The sequence below is a fragment of the Piliocolobus tephrosceles genome, chromosome 11 (assembly GCF_002776525.5).
Source record: "Piliocolobus tephrosceles isolate RC106 chromosome 11, ASM277652v3, whole genome shotgun sequence".
Classification (NCBI taxonomy): Eukaryota; Metazoa; Chordata; class Mammalia; order Primates; family Cercopithecidae; genus Piliocolobus; species Piliocolobus tephrosceles.
In genome coordinates this window covers 86,990,132-87,009,255 of record NC_045444.1, presented here as the reverse complement: position 1 = coordinate 87,009,255, position 19,124 = coordinate 86,990,132, and the positions used below count along the sequence as shown (strand labels likewise).

Genomic DNA, 19,124 nt, shown 5'->3' with positions numbered 1-19,124 from the left:
AACACTCCTGCACATAGTCACCAGGAGACATATAGAAGAATATTTGTAATGCCAAAACAAGCTGTTCTCCAGCAATATAATGGATGTCAAATTGTTCTATGTTCATATGATGGAATACAGCACAGCTACGTGCAACGATATGGATGCATCTCAGGTCAAGTATGTTGAACAAAAAGCAAATTGCAGAAGAATAATACCCTGGGATTCTTCTTCTTACTGGGAGTGGGAGACCTTGTAACCTGACTTCCGACCAGAGGTCAGGACTCTCCCTCCAGTCCATTTATGTGAAGTTCAAAAATATGCAAAGCTAAACAACATATTGTTTAAGGATTCAAATATATGTGATAAAACTATAAAAATAAGGAAGAGAATGACCAACACAATATTCAGGCTAGTGAGTACCTTCAAGGAGGAAGGGAAGGAAAGGGGATGTGGCTTGAGAGGGCCCACAGGGGTCTTCAAAGTTCTTGGTAAAGTTTGTGTTCTTAAAGTGGATGTGGGTGGTAACTGAGTGTGCACTGTATTGTTAATATCCCTATACATATTTTATAAAATTCTACTGTATTCATTCAATATTTAACAAAAACAAAAAAGAATAAGACAAAGTAAATGATAAAAAACCCTCTAGGCCAGGCGTGGTGGCTCACGCTTGCAATCCCAGCACTTTGGGAGGCTGAGGCTGGTGGATCACCTGAGGTCAGAAGTTTGCGACCAGCCTGGCCAACATGATGAAACCCCATCTCTACTAAAAAGGCAAAAAAGGCTGGCGCGGTGGCTCACACTTGTAATCCCAGCACTTTGGGAGGCCAAAGTGGGCAGATCATGAGGTCAAGAGATCGAGACCATCCTGGCCAACATGGTGAAACCCCGTCTCTACTAAAAATACAAAAATTAGCTGGGTGTGGTGGCGGGCACCTGTAGTCCCAGCTACTTGGGAGGCTGAGGCAGGAGATTTGCTTGAACTCGGGAGGCGGAGGTTGCAGTGAGCCAAGGTTGCGCTATTGCACTCCAGCCTGGGTGACAAGAGCAAAACTCAGTCTCAAAAGAAAACAAAAAACAATAAACAAAAAACCCCCACAAAAAACCCTCTAAAACTTTCCTCCCACACCTCTGGGGTCCAGGGTATATGCACATCCAACTTTGGAGAGCACTGGCTTTATTATAAAGGATGAAGTTTTCATCCCTAAAAAGTAGTTTCTGTAGACTGAGAACAGAGTAAGGGACAGAAAGTTCAGCCCAGCATTAAGGGTGGAATGAAAACTGGGTAATCACTTACCCAGTGAGGTGTTGCCCAGAACAAGAGGGGCCTTGGGGTGTTTCACTTTCAGCTCCAGGAGATCCTTGAGGGTCCCAGGAGAGATCCAGGTAACTCTCTCTCCATAGAAGGTCAGCGTTCGTTTTTCTGGATTCTCTGCCATCCTCTAAGGGCAAATGACAAGTATGTGTGCCCGTGTGCACGCCTGTCCTCCTGCTGATCCGAGGCCTCAGGTGGAGATGTGCTCCTCTACAGAGATGTCAGGGGTTCTGGGGTACATTTGCCCAAAAATATACCCACTATACCCATTGGCTAATGCCTGAATTTTCATAATTGGAGGGCCTTTTGGGGACAAGTAACAATATAAGCTGGCACTTGTTATTGATCATTCAGTGTGGATTAATTTAGCATAATGTAGTCTTATGGCTTTAAAAATCATAATTACACTAGTGCTCCTAAATTATTATCTTCAGCCTGGCTTTTCCCTCTGAAATCCAAGTTCATATCTGAATGAGTACTTGACGTTACCTCTTAGATGTGTAATAGGCATCTCAAATTTAATATGTCTTTTGGACTGGCTTAGAGCTATAAAGATAAAAAATTAATATGTCAAAAACTGAGCTCCTCATATCCAACCCCCTTCCAAGCCCCCAAAGAGAAACCCCCAAAAGAAAAAATCCCCTGTTCCTCCACAGGTCTTCCCCATCTCTGTAAATGGCCATTCCACGCTCCCAGCTGTCCAAAACCCTGGAGTCAGCCTTGACAAGCTGACTCTCTCTTCTACCCTCACAGCTTATCCACCAGCAAATCTTACTGGCTTTTCTTCCAAAATACATCCTGAATCTACTCGCTTCTCACTCCTTCCACCCGGGCAGACTGGCGCAGCCACCACCATCTCCCAGGATGGCGTTAGTCCCCTGACAAGGTTCATGCTCCTTCCCTTCCCCTCTGCAGGCCATTCTCAAAACAGCAGCCAGAATGATCCTGTTACCACTTCAACTGGAGCACGCCCCTCCTCTATCCAGCCTGTTAGTTTCTCACCCCACACAGAGTAAAAGCCGAGCAGCATGAAGCCCAGCACGGTCTGCCCCTGACAGCTCCCTGGCCTTCCCCTCGCTCACTCTGCCCCAGCCAGGCTGGACCAGGCTCTGCCTCTGATCAGGCCTGGTGTTCTCCTGCCCTTGGGGCCTTTGCATTTGCTGTTCCAATGGCCTGGATTGCTCGTCTCCCTCTTCAGCTGGGAGGGCTGGCTCCCTCACTTCCTTCCAGACTTTCTTCAGATGTTGTCCTCTCAGAGTTTTCTTTGGGCAGGACATCTAAAATTGCAACTCCATGCATACTATCTTCTCTGCTTTATTTTTTTTCTCCTTAATACTTCTCAATCTCTAACTGACTATATCCTTTCAAAAATTATTTATTTTTTATTGGGAGGACAGGGCCTCACTCTGTTGCCCAGGATGGACAGCAGTGGCACGATCTCGGCTTACTGCAGCAGCCTTGACCTCCCAGCCTCAAGCAATCTTCCCACCTCAGCCTCCCAAGTAGCTGGGACGACAGGTGAGTGCCACCACAGCTGGCTAATTTTTTGTAGAGACTGGGTTTCGCCATGTCTGGCTGGTCTCTAACTCTTGGGCTCAAACCATCTGCCTGCCTTGGCCTCCCAAAATGCTGGGATTACAGGCATGAGCCACTGCACCCGGCCACACTATATCTTTTATCCATTATTTTGCTTATTGTCTGCCTCTCTCACCAGATTACAAGCTCCTTGAGGGCAGGTGTTTTGTTAGTTTTGTTCCCTGTTCTATATTCAGTACCTAGAACAGTGTCTGGCATGTTGCTGGATGGATAAATACCAGTTGAATGAATAAACAAACACATTAGAACCCCTTCAGAAACTGGTGTTTGATAGAATAGGACTGCTGGATTTCTGCAAAGAAACATGCTGACGGGAGGAAGGCTGAAAGGTAGGGGCCTCTCCTGGAAGTGTTCCTTGGGGTCAGTATGCTAGAATGGGCCAGAAGACCAAGGAGAAGCTTAGCAGTGCTGTGTCTCCTGGACAGCCACTAGTGACACATTCCAAATGACAATGATGAGAGTAATGAAGAAATCATTTACAAAACTGCCGCAGCGGAGGCTTCAGGGAATGTGCCAGGGGTCAGGCAGGGAGTGGCGGGGAGGGAAGCAGGCATCTTCATCTTATCGAACGTTTTCACAATTTGACAATTTCATGGGAAGGAAAATGGAGGCTTTATAAAACTGAGTTTATAACCAATGATATTTAAACGAGTACATAAAATATCCAGCTTGTCTTACTAAGAGTTCTGGGGGAAATATGAGCTCCTGGGTTGGGTCCAAGGATTGAAACTCTCCTCTTTCACAAATAACTTCGTGCACATCTTTATAAAAGGAAGAAACAGATGGCTCTGTCAGCCCAGCTCCATTGGAAACAGCCTTGTAATTCTTTATAGGAATTAGGCAACATGAACGTAGTGATAACTCTCCTAGTCTCCCTGGACAGGGAAATAGTTCAAATCAAATAATTTAAAATAGGAATCTTATTTTAAGAGAAATACTGATTTGCCACTAATGCAACACTAAAGAAAAGAGTATTCTATGAAATACTACAGAGTATTCTAGAAAACACCAAGACAGTCTATGAAAAACTATAAGAGGTTAAATAAATTAGGGAAATCCTCTCCATTGTGCCCCACATGCCAATGCATAAACACACACACACACACACACACACAGTTTGACTTTAATAACAATAGTTAGTTAACATTTATTAAGTGCTTGCATTCCAAATGCTTTTTTTTTTTTTTTTGAGACGGAGTCTCGCTCTGTCGCCCAGGCTGGAGTGCAGTGGTCGGATCCTCAGCTCACTGCAAGCTCCGCCTCCCAGGTTTACGCCATTCTCCTGCCTCAGCCTCCTGAGTAGCTGGGACTACAGGCGCCCGCCACCTCGCCCGGCTAGTTTTTTGTATTTTTAGTAGAGATGGGGTTTCACCGTGTGAGCCAGGATGGTCTCGATCTCCTGACCTCGTGATCCACCCGTCTCGGCCTCCCAAAGTGCTGGGATTACAGGCTTGAGCCACCGCACCCGGCCCCAAATGCTTTTACATGTAATTTATTTAATCTTCACAATAATTGTATAAAGAAAGTAAATTATCTCCATTTTACCCTGTAGGAAACCAAAGCACAATGAAAAGTTACCCAAACTGTAATCCTGTCTGAATCAGATCTGTTTTAGCTTTGGAAAACACTTCTTGCCAGAAGAACATTCCTGAAGAGGTAAGGAAAACAGAGAGAGAACGGTGGAGCACAGAGGTGGATGTGGGTGTGCTGGAGAAGAGAATATGCAGGCATGAAAGGTAGACAGATCAGGGTTCTTTCACTCTGAGGTCAGCACTCTAACCTTTCCAATGGAAAGATCCTTAACCTCTCTAAGGATTAAATGAAAATAACCCATATTTTGAAGGGTAATTGTGATAATAGGTAAAATGACCTGACATTTGTCCAACACTTCCCCTCTTTTTCTATCTCTCTGAGGTTTTCCCAGGCTCCAGAAAAAAATAAAAACACTTATAATTGTTCCTTGATAAGGTTCTTAGTAGGGCCATAGGTTAGGCATTTCAGGGCCACATCTGAATGATCTGTTTTTGCATTAGTTGGCATTAGAAGTATAGACAGTGCCTGAGGGCAATAATGTGGTATATATCTAACACGTAGAAATAAGTTTGTGCCAGGGAATTAAAATATAAAAAATTAATAAATGAACATTGAGAAATGAAAAGTTTTCTTAAACAGATCCCAGGCCAAGACTTAACGGCTACCCAAGTGGAAGATCTTAACATCGCTTAACGAGAAGGGGGAGCTGCTCGGGCAGACACCTGGCCTCACACAGGTCCAGTATGGTGGAAGACAAGGATCTTCTCTGACGCTGCCCATTAAGGCTATGCAATTGCTTTGTGTCTATGCTCACCAAGCAGCCTTCTCAATGTAATTTGGCTTCCTAGTGTGTTTTCCTATAGGGAAAGGATCTGTGACTCAGTGATGGCAAGATCCACTTTATACTTGTGTTTCTCTTCATAAATGAATATGGGGCTCATTCCAGTTTAAATGTCATGGTCTTTTGAGTTTGGTTAAAGTGAGTCAGGTAGTCCCTAGAGCCCGGTCATTGCCCAAATAAAATTCCTGAGACCACAAAACTGAGAATTGACTTTAGGATGTATTGACCCCAGCAAGGCACTGATCCTCTGTGAAGCGGCTCTGAGGGGTGAAGCCCCTCCCTTGGGCAGCACACTTTCTTCAGACCCAATTAAGGTGACAGTGGGAGCCAAGAATGGGAAAAAGATATGTGTGAAGGATAGAAACACACGGGTTTGTCTATGGTCAGCTCTATGCTCTCAGATTTCCTCGCTTGCTGGGAGCTGATTCTGTATTTTATCCTGTATTTTAAGTTCTGTAAGTAATATCTTTAAGAATTTGGCAGTGCTCTTTTTTCCTGGAAACGAGCATCTCTCAGACAGCAAAGCGAGAGACTGGAATCTTTAAGGCTGGACTTCCTGGCTGGGGGGCCACTGACTTGTGTGTGACTGTGGAGGGCTCCTCAGCCTTCTGGGGCTGCAGCGCCCTCTGTCTACAAAGGAGGAGATATGACAGAAGACAGCTCTGCAGGGGCAAGTACAGAATTCACTTCCACCTGAGAATGTGACCCATCCAGAGTCGAAGTGCTTTGTTTCTGATCTGAGTGTTTTTGTCTTCCTGTTGTCCCAGCCTTTCTGACTACGAAGGGGAAAATCGGAGTGTGGGCTTTGATCACCACTTTCCTTAACTCCCAGAGAAAAAGAGCTTTATTTGCACATGCGCTTCGGACAGTTGTAAGCAGAGAATGATCATTAGAACAAGCAAGCACAGTTTCAACACTGGGTCGGCATTAAGCAAGCTCACAGTGAGCGGACAAAACAAACAAAAGGACTCACCTCACTTTTCTTGCCCAGTGGGGAAGAGTCATTTTCTCCCCAATCCAAGCAGCATTTTCCTGTTCCTTTCTGTTGACAGCTATTTGACTCCTAAGAAGGTGAAATGCCTTAGATGAAAAACTTTTGAGTAGGTAAATGGGAATGTGCCCTGAAAGGTTGGCAATTTAAATGAGACTTCAGACTTTTTAAACCACTGTGGGTGGTTTCTGTTGGAACACCAATAATCACAAGGTCTTTCTTTTTTGCTTATTTTTAAGAATAATACATATAAAGGGCCAGGCGCGGTGGCTCATGCCTGTAATCGCAGCACTTTGGGAGGCCGAGGCGGGCGGATCACGAGGTCAGGAGATCGAGACCATCCTGGCTAACACGGTGAAACCCCGTCTCTACTAAAAATACAAGAAATTACCCGGGCGTAGTGGCGGGCGCCTGTAGTCCCAGCTACTCGGGAGGCTGAGGCAGGAGAATGGTGTGAACCTGGGAGACGGAGCTTGCAGTGAGCCGAGATTGCACCACTGCACTCCAGCCTGGGCGACAGATCGAGACTCCACCTCAAAAAAAAAAAAGAATAATACATATAAAGTATATAAGATACATAATTTGATAGGTAATATACAAAATATATAATATAAAATGATAATATAAAATATAGAGAAATGTAAAAGAAATAAACTATCATTACCCTATTCCACTGATAATGTTTTCACATTTGGGATTGTATTAGTGCATTTGTATAGTACATAGTATATGAACATTTTTGTTCATTACACGTACAGCTTTGTATACATATATGAATTTTTAGGTTAATTCCTAGTGGAAAATTAATTGATAGATGCTTTGCAGGGCAATAATAATTTATAAGAGGAAAAAAGAAAACCATTTTAGAAACCAGATCTCCCAGACATTTGGGATGTGGATGGTGCTGTCTGGAGATGAGTTGACAATTAGTTTTAAAGCAGGTTTCTATTTGCCCGCTCTTTCGCTTCCCATTTCTTCCAAACTAACCTCTTGTATCTTCTTCCTTGAGTAAGTTCTCCTAAGTTCCTAGCATGATACTTTCTTCCAGACACTTCAGGTCTTTGTCTCTACTTAAATGTCTTGAGCTGCCATCTTTTCAATTTTATCCAAGAAGCCAAAACAGCTGGGCCAAGCAAGCAGCACTTCTCTTACTCAAAGCTCTGAGAGCTTCCACGGTGCACCGTGAACCAATAATGGAAAAAGCCAGTCATCTCTTGGCCCATTTGATATTAGCCTTGTGTATTCCCTCTGAGACTGGGTTGCTTTACCCGCTAAAGTCCTGTGAGACATGCTGGCTACCAGGTGGGGTGGCTGACCACATTTTTGCCTTTATCCCCAGAGTCAGTGTGCTTGGAAAGTGGATAATAACATCTGTATCCATAGGCAAAGATGCTTCCTTTAACTTTTTTTGTTTGTATTTCACAAGTGCTTTTTCACTCTGCACCAGCCATTTGCTGGACTTACAAGCTATTTCATTTACTTCTCAGCGTGCTACCTTTGGCTCCCTCACGTAGCAGTAGACATCTGCAAAATGCATGCACAGGTGACCTGCCTGGTTCTAGGACATGGGACACACCTAATGGTCTACTTCTGGGCCCACTTCTATGATTTGTGGAGCCTCAGCAGAGAGTGCAAACAAAAGCCCCCAGCCTGGTGCCTGCAGGCCTTCTCCTCTACCCTGGCTCTGTTCTGTGCTGTGAGGGGCCTGAGCACTGCAGCATGAACAGCCAAGCTCAGTCTACTCTCTCCACAAACAGCTGCTCCTTGGCCACCCTCTGACCTAGGGGTGCAGACACTGCTGTTGCCAGGCTGACTAGACAGACTCAGATAAGAGGCTTATGTGTGGTCTAACAGTGGGGTCAAGGCCATCCATGGAGAATGATCTAGAACAGGGGTGAGGTTTCAGGTGGGCAAGTCATGTTGGTGCCATGAACTCCCGAAAATCGCTGGAGGAGGACCAGAGAGGGACCCTGTAAAGTATGGGGTTCCCCTTTTTTGGGCCTAAGGGCTGTACTGCCCACATTCATCCTGCCCTCACAGAGAACCACCAGATGTGCCCGTCTGGTCTCCCTGTCAAACACTATTCATATGTCAATGACGTCCTCAATGATAGCAGTAACTATTTGTGGAACTCTTACTAAGTGCCAAGCAAGACTTATGTGATTTTCTCGAGAGCCCACTGAAGAATCCCCATTTTGTAGAGGAAATTCCCTGTGCTCTTGTACTTGGAGTGAATTTTGGGTTCCACTCTACATATTCAGCTTCTTGTCTGCTCACAACTTCTCCACTGGTTGGATTCTGGAACTGACCTTGCCTCACCAAAGCAAACTCCACCCCCTTGCATCCTCTGTCCCCTTGGGTTTGCCGATGCCCTCTGACTTGCCTGTCCAGATGTCTTGCTGAACTAGTTGCAGAAAATGTCTGGACAGCTGGTTGGATGACCTGGCTTCCCTCTGTGGTTTTGACTGGACAACATCAAAGGTGTTGCAACGTTCCCCCAGTCCTCAACAAAAAGCTAAAACTTTTTGAGTTGGTTGGAGCTAACTCACTAAGTCTCCCTGACAGTCTGTTGAGATGGTCTAAGAAATTTTAATTCCTCTGTCCCTGGCCTTGATCAGCTGTCATTGTCATTCTTGCTGCATAAGGCGTCCCCACAGTCACCTACTCACCATGCAGAAAGTCCTTCCACTCTCAAGTATTGGCCGATACCCAGTGCAGCGGCATAGATTACCTAATCAATCAGAGAAGAAGCATGGTTGTTAGTAGGCTTTGTATTTACTGGCTTCTTTTGAAAGTTAAATAGATCTAGCTTTTTTTTTTTTTTTTTTAAAGGGGTCTCACAACGTTGTCCAGGCTGTATTCAAACTCCTGGTCTCCTCCTACCTCAGCCTTCTGAGTAGCTTGGGCTACAGGCATGCAGCACTGAGCATGGTTCCCAACATTTTTAAAAAGGGTATTTTAACATCTGCCAAGTGGTTTAATGCTTTATTCCTCTACTTGGAATATTATCCTGCCCACTACCTCAATTCCAGTTTTATTCTTTGTCTTAAAGATGGTAGCCTAGTTGGCAAGCTCACTTACTTCATGTATTAATTTATTAATTCGATGTAGAGCTATTGACAACTATATTTCAGATACTAGGTAAAATAGCGGGGATCCTCAAACAGAAAACCTAGGCAGTTTCTAAGGCCCTGATATACCATCATGACTTGGATGGTTTGTCAGTGATGCTCCTCGGTTGCTTTTAGATAATTACATCAGAATCTCCTGGGGGCATTTAAAAAAAATGCAGATTCCTAACCCTGCTCCAATTCTCCTGAATCAACCATTTAGGGGTGGGCCCAGGAATCTGCATTCCAGAGGTCTGCAGGTAATTCTACTGCATGAACTTTCCGTTCTATTGCTGTTTCATGCAATAACATTTGAGAGCCTCAGGTTTCCAAAGAGGAAGGCCTAGGGGGTGGGAGTGAAAGAGAAGTTCTCGGTTCCCAGGTTCGAGTGATCCTCCTGCCTCAGCTTCCTGAGTAACTGGGATTACACGCAAGCATCACCATGCCCAGCGTATTTTTGTTTCCCCGTGTTGGCCAGGCTGACGGGGTTTCACCATGTTGGCCAGGCTGGTCTTGAACTCCTGATCTCATGTGATCTGCCCGCCTTGGCCTCCCAAAGTGCTGGAATTACAGGCGTGAGTCACTGTGCCCAGCCCATTTCTGCTATTTTAAGACCAGCAGTTTGTGGTACTGAGTTAGGGCAGCCCTGAGAAACTAATACAGGCCCTTAACAAAGGAAGTCAAATAAGTCACTGGATAGAAAATGGGGTGTTAAGTGGATGGTGTGGAGTGTGCACACTGTGCTAGTTCTGTGCAGGCCGTTCCAAGCACATGCTCTGATAAGCAGGGAGCAGCTTGGCATTCTCTGCACCTGGGTGCTGTAGCTACTTTAGAACCAACTGAAGCAGAGGCCTGAGAGGGGTTAGGATGACATTGGGGGTAGTGTGGAGCAGTTTCTGGATCTATCCAGAAGCACACTTGCCACTTGGCCCCTGGTTGGGAGGGTGGGGGGGGGGTGGGTTTTCTCTGTTTAGACCTACCCCCCAAGCCTTCCATGAGCTGCTCCTCCGAGGGCTGTGGGTTGTTCCTGAGCAGTGTGTACATGGACATCACCATCCCAGGGGTGCAGAATCCACACTGGGTGCCGTGGCTCTTGGCGATCCGCTCCTGGAAAGACACACGAATGGTTTCAGCTGTGCCTTCTTGCTGCCAACAACTCTTACCACACTGCACAGCCTGCAGTTCCCTGGCAATGGTAGAACCCACTCCCTGAGCAAAGGTACCCTTCCCTTTGATCAGACTCTGCCCGTGTTCCTTTCCCTAGGCTGCTCCTGGCGGAAGTGGCTCAGAAGCAATGTCCTGTGATAATCACTTCCAAGGTCAAGGGCTCAAATCCTTCTAATTGGGAATTAGTAGCATGCATCCTCTACTATCAGAGCACAAAGAATCCTCTGGAAATCAATAAGTATAAACTGAGTGTGTGGAAGTTTCAAAAATAGTTTTCTTGACTACCTCCGCATCTTGCACAACTTATTTCTATGAGGCTACCTCTTTCTGATTAACTTGGAGATGTTGAACTCACTTTGCTGTCTTCCTTAAATTCTTCTGTATTGGCACAAAGGGAGTTCTCCTTTCAAAGGTCTGAGATTTTGGTCCATGTCCTGGGTCGCTGCCATTTAAAGTGTCGTCCGTGGACTAGCACTATTGACTCCACCTGGGCTCTTACAGGAAATGAGGAACCTGAGGCTCCTGCTTCAAATCTCTTTACTCAGAATCTGCATCTTTAACAAGCTCCTGGGTGAGTCTTAGGCACATTAAAGTTTGTATCTAAATCTGGAAGCCCTGCTCTAGATTGCAGAATGTAATGTAATCCTAGGATTTGGGTTTATCAACCTTGCTGTGAGCATCCTCTCTGCCCTCCTACTAGACTCTGGTACATTCTGCTGGATCATTTGTCTTTGCTCATCTCTTTGGAGTTACATTCTCCAAGGAGATCATGTAGTTAAACCCAGAGGCCCTCTGGGCTCTGCCTGTCTAGAAAGACTCAGTGTTGGTTAATCTGGTCCTATGACCCCCAAGCTTCTGTAACAATGTCAGAGGAATCGTTGTGCTCTCTGTCAACACATGTCACATTGCTCTTAAATCCAACCTGTTTGTTCCAGCTTCAGGTTAAGATTCAGAGAAACAATTGTTGTCATATTCCGGTGAAGTTTTAGATTCCTCTTACCCCAATTCTGATTTTACTCCTAAGATCTCTGCACCACAGGGAATAATCCTAAATTTTATTCTGTTAGCCTCAGAGACATTTTATTCTATGTGTAATATTCTTTGTATGATACCTATTCCAGACCATTAATCAATACTTCAATAATTCCACTTCTCATTCAAGCAGAAAAAGTGAAAAAAAAAGATGATTAATCAAATGTGGATGGAGTTTTCAGTTTTCTTTTAAATCACTTAACAGATGTTATAACCCTGGTCAATAGGCATCCAAAGCTTCTGCTTATCTGATCACAACCTAGAAGCCTCAGGCAGTACAGCCAACACAGCATTTGGCAAAAAGATAAAGTTAAGAAGTGAGAAAATTAGGATGTGTTCTTACCTGTACAGGGTGAAGCCTGGTTTTGATGCTTCCAACACCTTCCACGGTGGTGACAGCAGCTCCATACAGAGAGCAGATGGGCATCAGGCATGCAGTGACAGAGAAGTGTCTTTGTACAAGAAACACAAGGAAAGTCAAGGGGAGTAACACAGTCCTGCCTCATGGGGAAGCCTGGCACCAGGAAGAACAGTGGAAAACTTCCAAAGCCCATCATGGAGTTGAGGCGATGGGGAACTGGAGAGGAAGAATTTACAGTCCTCTCTGCTGACTCTGTGCTGTCTGTAGGAATAGGGATCCTTAAGGTGAATCTGGGCATTCTGAACTTCAGAAACACTTTCCAAGCCCAGAACAGACTCACCTGGGAGTAAGGGAATGAACTTGCGTCACTAGGAGTGTGGTTGGACTTCAGTAGTATTCACTGGGGCATTGACTTCATAACAAGCAAAAGGTTTTATCCATGTAGACACATTTGGGAATTTTTTGCTTCCTAATTTAAAACTCTCCGGATAAGGTCATTCAACAGTGTAGGATAACCTGTGTTCTGAAGCCATCTCTTGATGTGTTGGGCCAATGGACTTGGGAGAACCTCAACTTCTAGAATCTGGTCCTTAAGAGATGAAATCTTGGCCCAGGTCCTTGCTTTGTAGGGCTGGTCTAGCCCAACTGTAGAAAGGGCATTAGCTGCTGGTGGTGGTAGCTCATGCCTGTAATCCCAACACTTTGGGAAGCGGAGCAGGCAGATTGCTTGAGATCAGGAGTTCCAGACCAGCCTGGGCAATATGGTGAAACCCTATGTCTACCAAAAATACCAAAAAATTAGCTGGGAGGCTGAGGTGGGAGGATCACTTGACCCTGGGAGGCAGGGGTTAGAGTGGGCCAAGATAGCAACACTACACTTCAGCCTGGATGACAGAGTGAGACTCCACCTCAAAAAAAGGGAAAGAAAAAGCATTAGCTTCAGAGCCAGAAAGTGTGGAGTTCCAGTCCTTATTCTATAGATTACTAGTTGTATGACTTTGAACAAGTCACTTCATCTCTTTGAGTCTCAGTTTCTTCATCTGTAAAATCAATGGCTGACCTACATTGGGGTTTCTTAACCTGGGGTGCATAGACGGGCCTTGAGGGATCTCCCTGAAATGGTGTGTAAAATGTAGTTAGTTTATGTGTTACCTGAGTAGACGGCTCACCACTTTTATTGAATTATTCAGAGCGGTCCTAAGATCCGTACACAGCAAGAATCTAAGAACCTTTCTTAAAGTTGTGAACTAAGAACACGAGCAAGACACAAAGTGCTGTCCTGGCTTCTGGGCTGGGATACCTTATCTTCCTGGACACGGGGTCATGCTTGGACACCATCACGGTGCAGGCGCCGCAGCCTCCTCTTCCGCAGGCGTACTTGGTTCCTGTGAGGCGTACTGGAAGGGGTGCAGTCAAGGAAAAGATGCCAAGGAGAGCATTTGCTTTCAGTATAGCTGCTCCCTAGGGGGTCACTTCGGAGAAAGGTCTTTTGGCGGGGTGAGTGCAGGTCTGAGAAGCCATGCACTTCCTTCAGGTCTTAGTTTGACACTTGGCATATTAACCTCTCCCTGCCTGTTTTCTCACAAAGAGGGAGAAGCATATTGCCATGCAGGAATGGCTATCTCCCCATTTTCCAAGAGAAGCTGAAAAATCTTGATTTTAAAAAATATGAAAATTTCCAATTTCTAAACATCAACAACCAATTAAAAACCTTGGACTTTTAAACAAACCTTGTCTAGAAGCTGATTTCATCAATTAGTAATTTCTGTCATTTGTTTATTTTTTGTTCTTAGAGAACTGAGAGATCCATATTTTAATTTGCCAATTAAAATATGTTTGCTATTAAGAGGATCTATATTCCAGAATATGAAATGGCAGGGAAAAGCTAGGGTAAGAAGACACATGTAGGGAAAGGAAATCTTTCCCTGTGATACAGGTTCTCACTGAATCTGGAGAATCTGGTTTCGAAAAAGGGCAGGGCAAATGCAACACAAGCCTCTATTACATAACAAGCCTGGTGGGGCTCCGGAAAGCCTGTAAGGGAATTATTAGTGCTGAAACAAAGAGCTTTGCTTCTATTTCACTGTACTATTGATACAGGAAACTCCGGGGAAACTTCATCCCTCTCAAAAACAGCCCGATTAACCTAATAGCCTTAAAACCACGCCAAAAGCAAATAGAGAGGAAGAGCCAAGGGGGCTGACTGTTTGAATGGAGACATTTGATTCATCCTCATAATTCTCAGCTGGCCTAAGTGTTAAGGCAAACACAGACACAGCCAGGACTTTGACAAAAGGGTCCAGTTCTTTCCTAGGAAGGTCAGCAGAGTCCCTTCTGGGTCCACATTCCTCTCCATCACCTGTGTTGGGAAAAGAAGAGAGATGATTATGGGACTTGTATCTGTGACCCCTTTAGGGATTAGGGTATAATAGGCCTGATTTCGTCTGCACCTGTTTTTTTGGTGCTCTGAGGGCACATGACGTTCACACACATTCACAGGACAGAAGACTCACAGGGCAAGTGTGGCAACATATATGAGTGAGCCGGGAACACTGCTGTGTAAAGATACCTCTGGGAGGGTGTTATTCATATTTGCTCCACTATCTGTTTTTGTGGAATCTTCCAATTCGGTCTTGAAATATTTCAAATCTGGGAGGGACTTGGATTGTGTGCGTGTGTGTGCATGTGTGTGCCTGTGTGTATGTGTGTGCATGTGTGTGTGTGCATTATGTGTTTGTGTGCGTGTGTGTGTGCATGTATGCAATGAAGGGTCCTGTAGGGAGGCAAGCTGGGTAGGCAGGGATTCTGGCCCCTGTGAGATTCCCTCTGGTTGGGAATGCATTTGCCGCAGCAGGAGTCTGAAGAGTGGTAGGAAGGAAGAGGAGATGGAGAATTGCTGCTGTCCTGGGGAGGCCCTGGAGCCTGCCACTCCCTCAATAGCAGTGGAGCCAGTGGTGAGACTTGATGTCCCAGCTCAGGACGCAGGTGGCCCTGGTGGACACTAACATCCCCAACTCCTTGAAAAGTGGAGGTTTGGCCTGGCACAGTGGCTCACGCCTGTAATCCCAGTACTTTGGGAGGCTGAGGCAGGTGGATTACTTGAGGCTAGGAGTTCAAGACCAGCCTAACCAACATGGCGAAACCTTGTCTTACAAAAAAAAAAAAAAAAAAAAAAAAAAAAAAAAGGGGCTGGGCATGGTGGTGCATGTCTATAATCCCAGCTACTTGGGAGACTGAGGCATGAAAATTGCTTGAACCCAGAAGGTGGAGGTTGCAGTGAGCCAAGATTGCACCACTGCACTCTAGCCTGGGAGACAGAGCAAGATTCTGTCTCAAAAAAAAAAAAAAAAAAAAAAGAAAAGAAAAGAAAAGGGGAGGTTTTCGGGGTGTCCTGCGAACACATCTAGTCATTCTGTTGCATTGGAGGAAAGGAATATACAGTGAACTATCCATGTTAGGGTCTTCCTTTCTCCCCAGAAGGAAGACATAAAGTTTTGTAGATCTCAAAGAATTAAAAAGACAAGGAAGATGCATCCAAGCTGGGATGTTAAAATCCAGCTGCTTTCTGGATCTCCAGGGGATCCGAATCAACGGAAGAAGAGGCCATTCTCTGCCTGCCCCTACCCCCACTGCTAATCCTTTAAGCACATGGATTGAGAGTGTGGTTGGATGAGTTTTTTGTTTTGTTTTGTTTTTTTTTTAGATGAAGTCTTGCTCTTGTCTCTCAGGCTGGAGTGCGATGGCATGATTTCCGCTCACTACAACCTCCGTCTCCTGGGTTCAAGCCATTCTCCTGCCTCAGCCTCCTGAGTAGCTGGGATTACAGGTGCCTGCCACTGTGCCCGGCTGATTTTTGTATTTTCAGTAGAGACGGGGTTTCACCGCGTTGATCAGACTGGTCTTGAACTCCTGACCTCAGGTGATCTGCCCGCCTCAGCCTCCCAAAGTGTTGGGATTACAGGCATGAACCACCGCGCCCTGCCAGATATTTCTGTTGTGTGTCTGACTCCTACCCCTACCACACCCTCCTTGCATTTCTTCTAACCCCTGACTTATTCCCTGCTCTGACTGCAGCTACTTCACTCTGGGCTCATGGCATAGAGGTGATATGGGTGGAAAGCAGAGGAAGGAGCCTCCTCTGACGTTTGAGTCTCCAAAACCTAGGCCAGTGGGTCAGGCAAGTAAGGACTCAGACCCTCAAATGACAGTTTTGGAAGAACATATGGCGGTTGCTGGTTATGGAGTCTGCATACAGCAGTGTGGGTCAGAAGAGCATCGATAAGAACTTTAAGGCTCCTTTCTTGAACTAAGCTCTGGGGTTGGGGATAGACAATGACCAAGTCCTGGGGCTGAGGGTCCTTGGGGGAGAAGTGACAAGACCCCAGAAAAGCCCTGTGCCTTGGGAGCTGCAGAATGGTTCATTTGAGAGATGACAGGGACTCAGGAAGCGAAGGACCTGCAGAGGGCACTAGGGTTAGCTAGGGGCCTGCGTGGGTGGATGGTGAGGACTGGAGGGAGGATGCTGGGACAACTGGCAATGGCGAGTCCCTGCCCTTGTTATACAGGCACCAAAATGGAGCTTAGCTACAACCCAGGGAAAGCAGGGGACTCCAATCGACTGTAAGGACATTTTAGCCAATTCTGTACGATGAGGACTCAACTCAAGAAAAATTAAGCTGATAAACAAACAAAAAAAAAGTCCCATTTCTTGTCCTCCTAGTTTTGAGGATCAAGACATGTCACCAGATAAAGTGTGTCCGTGAATCAGGCCTGGCACCAGGCACTTTCCAAGGGGGGCTCCTAAACAAGGAAAGGGACAGCTTTCTTTTCATCTTTACGATAGTCCTAGAAGTGGATTTCAAAGATGAGGACGCCAAGACTCAGGGAGGGGAAGTGGCATGCACAACGTTATATAGTAAATGGCGAAGCCAGATTCATCCGACACCAAGGCTTTATGGAGTCCTCCCCACACTTCCAGGAGCTGAGCTCTGGCTGAGTGGGAAACAGGTCACATTAGGATGGCTTTCTAGTCCCTGGCTTCTTGACCCTGACTGCAGGGGCTCAGCCCAAATGGGCCACAAGAGCTGCCCTCCAGCTCGTGGTTTCCTGCTGCCCCTGTACACCATGGTAGGAGTGCCCATCACTTACCTTCCTCCAGTTCACGAAGAAAACCAGCTTGTCTGATCGTGACGCGCAAGGCATTGCACCTGTAAACAGGTTCTGCTTTACAAGACACGGTGGGAATGCAGTTTGCCCCAGCCACAGAATTGAGTGGTAAGGATTTGTGTAGAAGCAGGTGGCCTGGAGCCTCAGGAGCACAAGAGGTGGAGACTTCCTTGTTTCACAGCTTAAGTCTAGGGCCCCTGTCTAGTCCAGCCTCTTAACTTGAGCCTCACTCTGCCTCCCGCCAATCCTGACTTTGAAGCTGACTCAGTACACAGCCCACACCACTTCTTGCTTTTTCTGAAGTTTGAGGGCATCAGCGTGAAAACCATAAACAACAATCTAAGCTTAAGCCTGCTCTGCACACTGCCTCAGTCCTGGGAACAGACCCTGGATAGATTTCACTTTTTTCTAGGACAGAAGTGGGCTTTCTGGGACCTCCCACTTTCCCCAGCTTTTTTTTCTTCTAATTTTAGCTGCAGAAATGTCTCCTCATAGGAGATCGTATGATCAAATCCAGTCTGTGCCATAGCTGAAGTGGAGTTGTGGGGTGCCTTCCTACTTCCTCCCCACCCACAGAATTGTTCCACTGCAACACAGTGATGTAGTTAAGGCAACCACTGTACAGATAAGTAAACTGAGGCCCAGAGAAGTTAGATTGGTAGCTCGGAGTCACTCAGAGTAAATGGCAAAGCAGGAATTAAAACTGAGACATTTGGCTTGTAACACCTGTAAGATGTATAGACAGAATCCTTGATTTTTAAAAAGAGAAAACCCAGCCAGGTGTGATGTGGCTCACACTTGTAATCCCAGCACTTTGGGAGGATTACTTGATCCAAGGGGCTTGAGACCACCCTCGGCAACATGGCAAAACCCTGTCTCTACTAAAAAATACAAAAATTAGCCAGGTGTGGTGGCACATGCCTGTAGTCCCAACCACTTGGGAGGCCAAGGCAGGAGGATGACTCGAGCTTGGGAGGTTGAGGCTGCAGTGAGCTGTGAACACGCCACTTCAGCCTGGGTGAAAGAGCGAGACCCTGTCTCAAAAAAAAAAAAAAAAAAAATCATGTTTGTTCTTTATGAACATCTCCAATTAGCTATCTGTAGATAAAATCAAGCTGTTCTTATTCTTTCAGCTGAAGTAATGCCTAGCACTTGGCCTCATGTATGGGTGAAGCAAGTAGCTACTTATGTGCCTGGCTTCAGGAGAGCTGGCAAGACCACTCTGTTCCCCAACACTTCCTTGACCAGTTCTTGGAGCCCTGGCACCATCTTTAGAGTCAATCCTTGGTCTTCAGATGAACATTCACTGTGTGGCAGTGTATCTGTCAGGCCAGAATGGCAAACACCTGGCATCCTCTTGCTCTGGCTAATTGAGGAAGGTCCTGTCATTCCCCTGGTCCTGATGTGGCTTCAGAATCCTTCCTAGAGCTACTTCTCAATGAATGGAGTTGGCAGCTTCCAAATTTCTTGACAATTCTAATGGCTAGGTTCTCAGGCATTCCAGTTTTCATGCACACGTGGAGACGAGTGTTTACACACATGCCTGAGTGTTGGTTTGAGTATGTATATGGGTGTTTTACATGTATTAAACAGTTGTCAAATACATCTGCAGCAGTCCTGTGAGAGAAGTTAGAGATCGTGCTGTGAATTAGGAAGGATCTTCAGGTCACACTTTGATCATGTCGCTCCTGGTGCTATCAGGACCTTTCTGATCATGTTACTTCAGTTCAAAACCCCTGAATAGCTCTCTCTTGGAACATAGGTTTAAACTCTTTAGCCCAGTGTGCCAAGCCTTCCACAACCTGTCCCTGTCTCTGGCCTCTGACTCCCTTGCTCTTAAAAAAAATCTCAGCTAGGCGCGGTGACTCATGCCTGTAATTCCGGCACTTTGGGAGGCTGAGATGGGCAGATCACCTGAGGTTGGGAGTTTAAGACCAGCCTGACCAACATGGAGAAACCCTGTCTCTACTAAAAATACAAAAATTAGTCGGGTGTGGTGGCACATGCCTGTAATCCCAGCTACTCGGGAGGCT

General features: G+C 45.8%; 1 protein-coding gene across 1 annotated transcript in view; it reads right to left on the bottom strand.

Moving 5' to 3' along the window:
• The window catches only part of LOC111546926 (aldehyde oxidase 2-like), a 90,220-nt gene extending 73,093 nt beyond the window's left edge, over positions 1 to 17,127 (bottom strand). Inside the window, 10 exon segments of the mRNA XM_023218450.3 lie at positions 1,277 to 1,421; positions 3,569 to 3,622; positions 3,625 to 3,651; positions 6,238 to 6,327; positions 8,925 to 8,986; positions 10,346 to 10,472; positions 11,908 to 12,016; positions 13,226 to 13,322; positions 14,200 to 14,284; positions 17,074 to 17,127. Coding sequence (XP_023074218.1) covers positions 1,277 to 1,421; positions 3,569 to 3,622; positions 3,625 to 3,651; positions 6,238 to 6,327; positions 8,925 to 8,986; positions 10,346 to 10,472; positions 11,908 to 12,016; positions 13,226 to 13,322; positions 14,200 to 14,284; positions 17,074 to 17,127 — 850 coding nt within the window.
• Between the last annotated feature and the right edge of the window lie 1,997 nt (positions 17,128 to 19,124).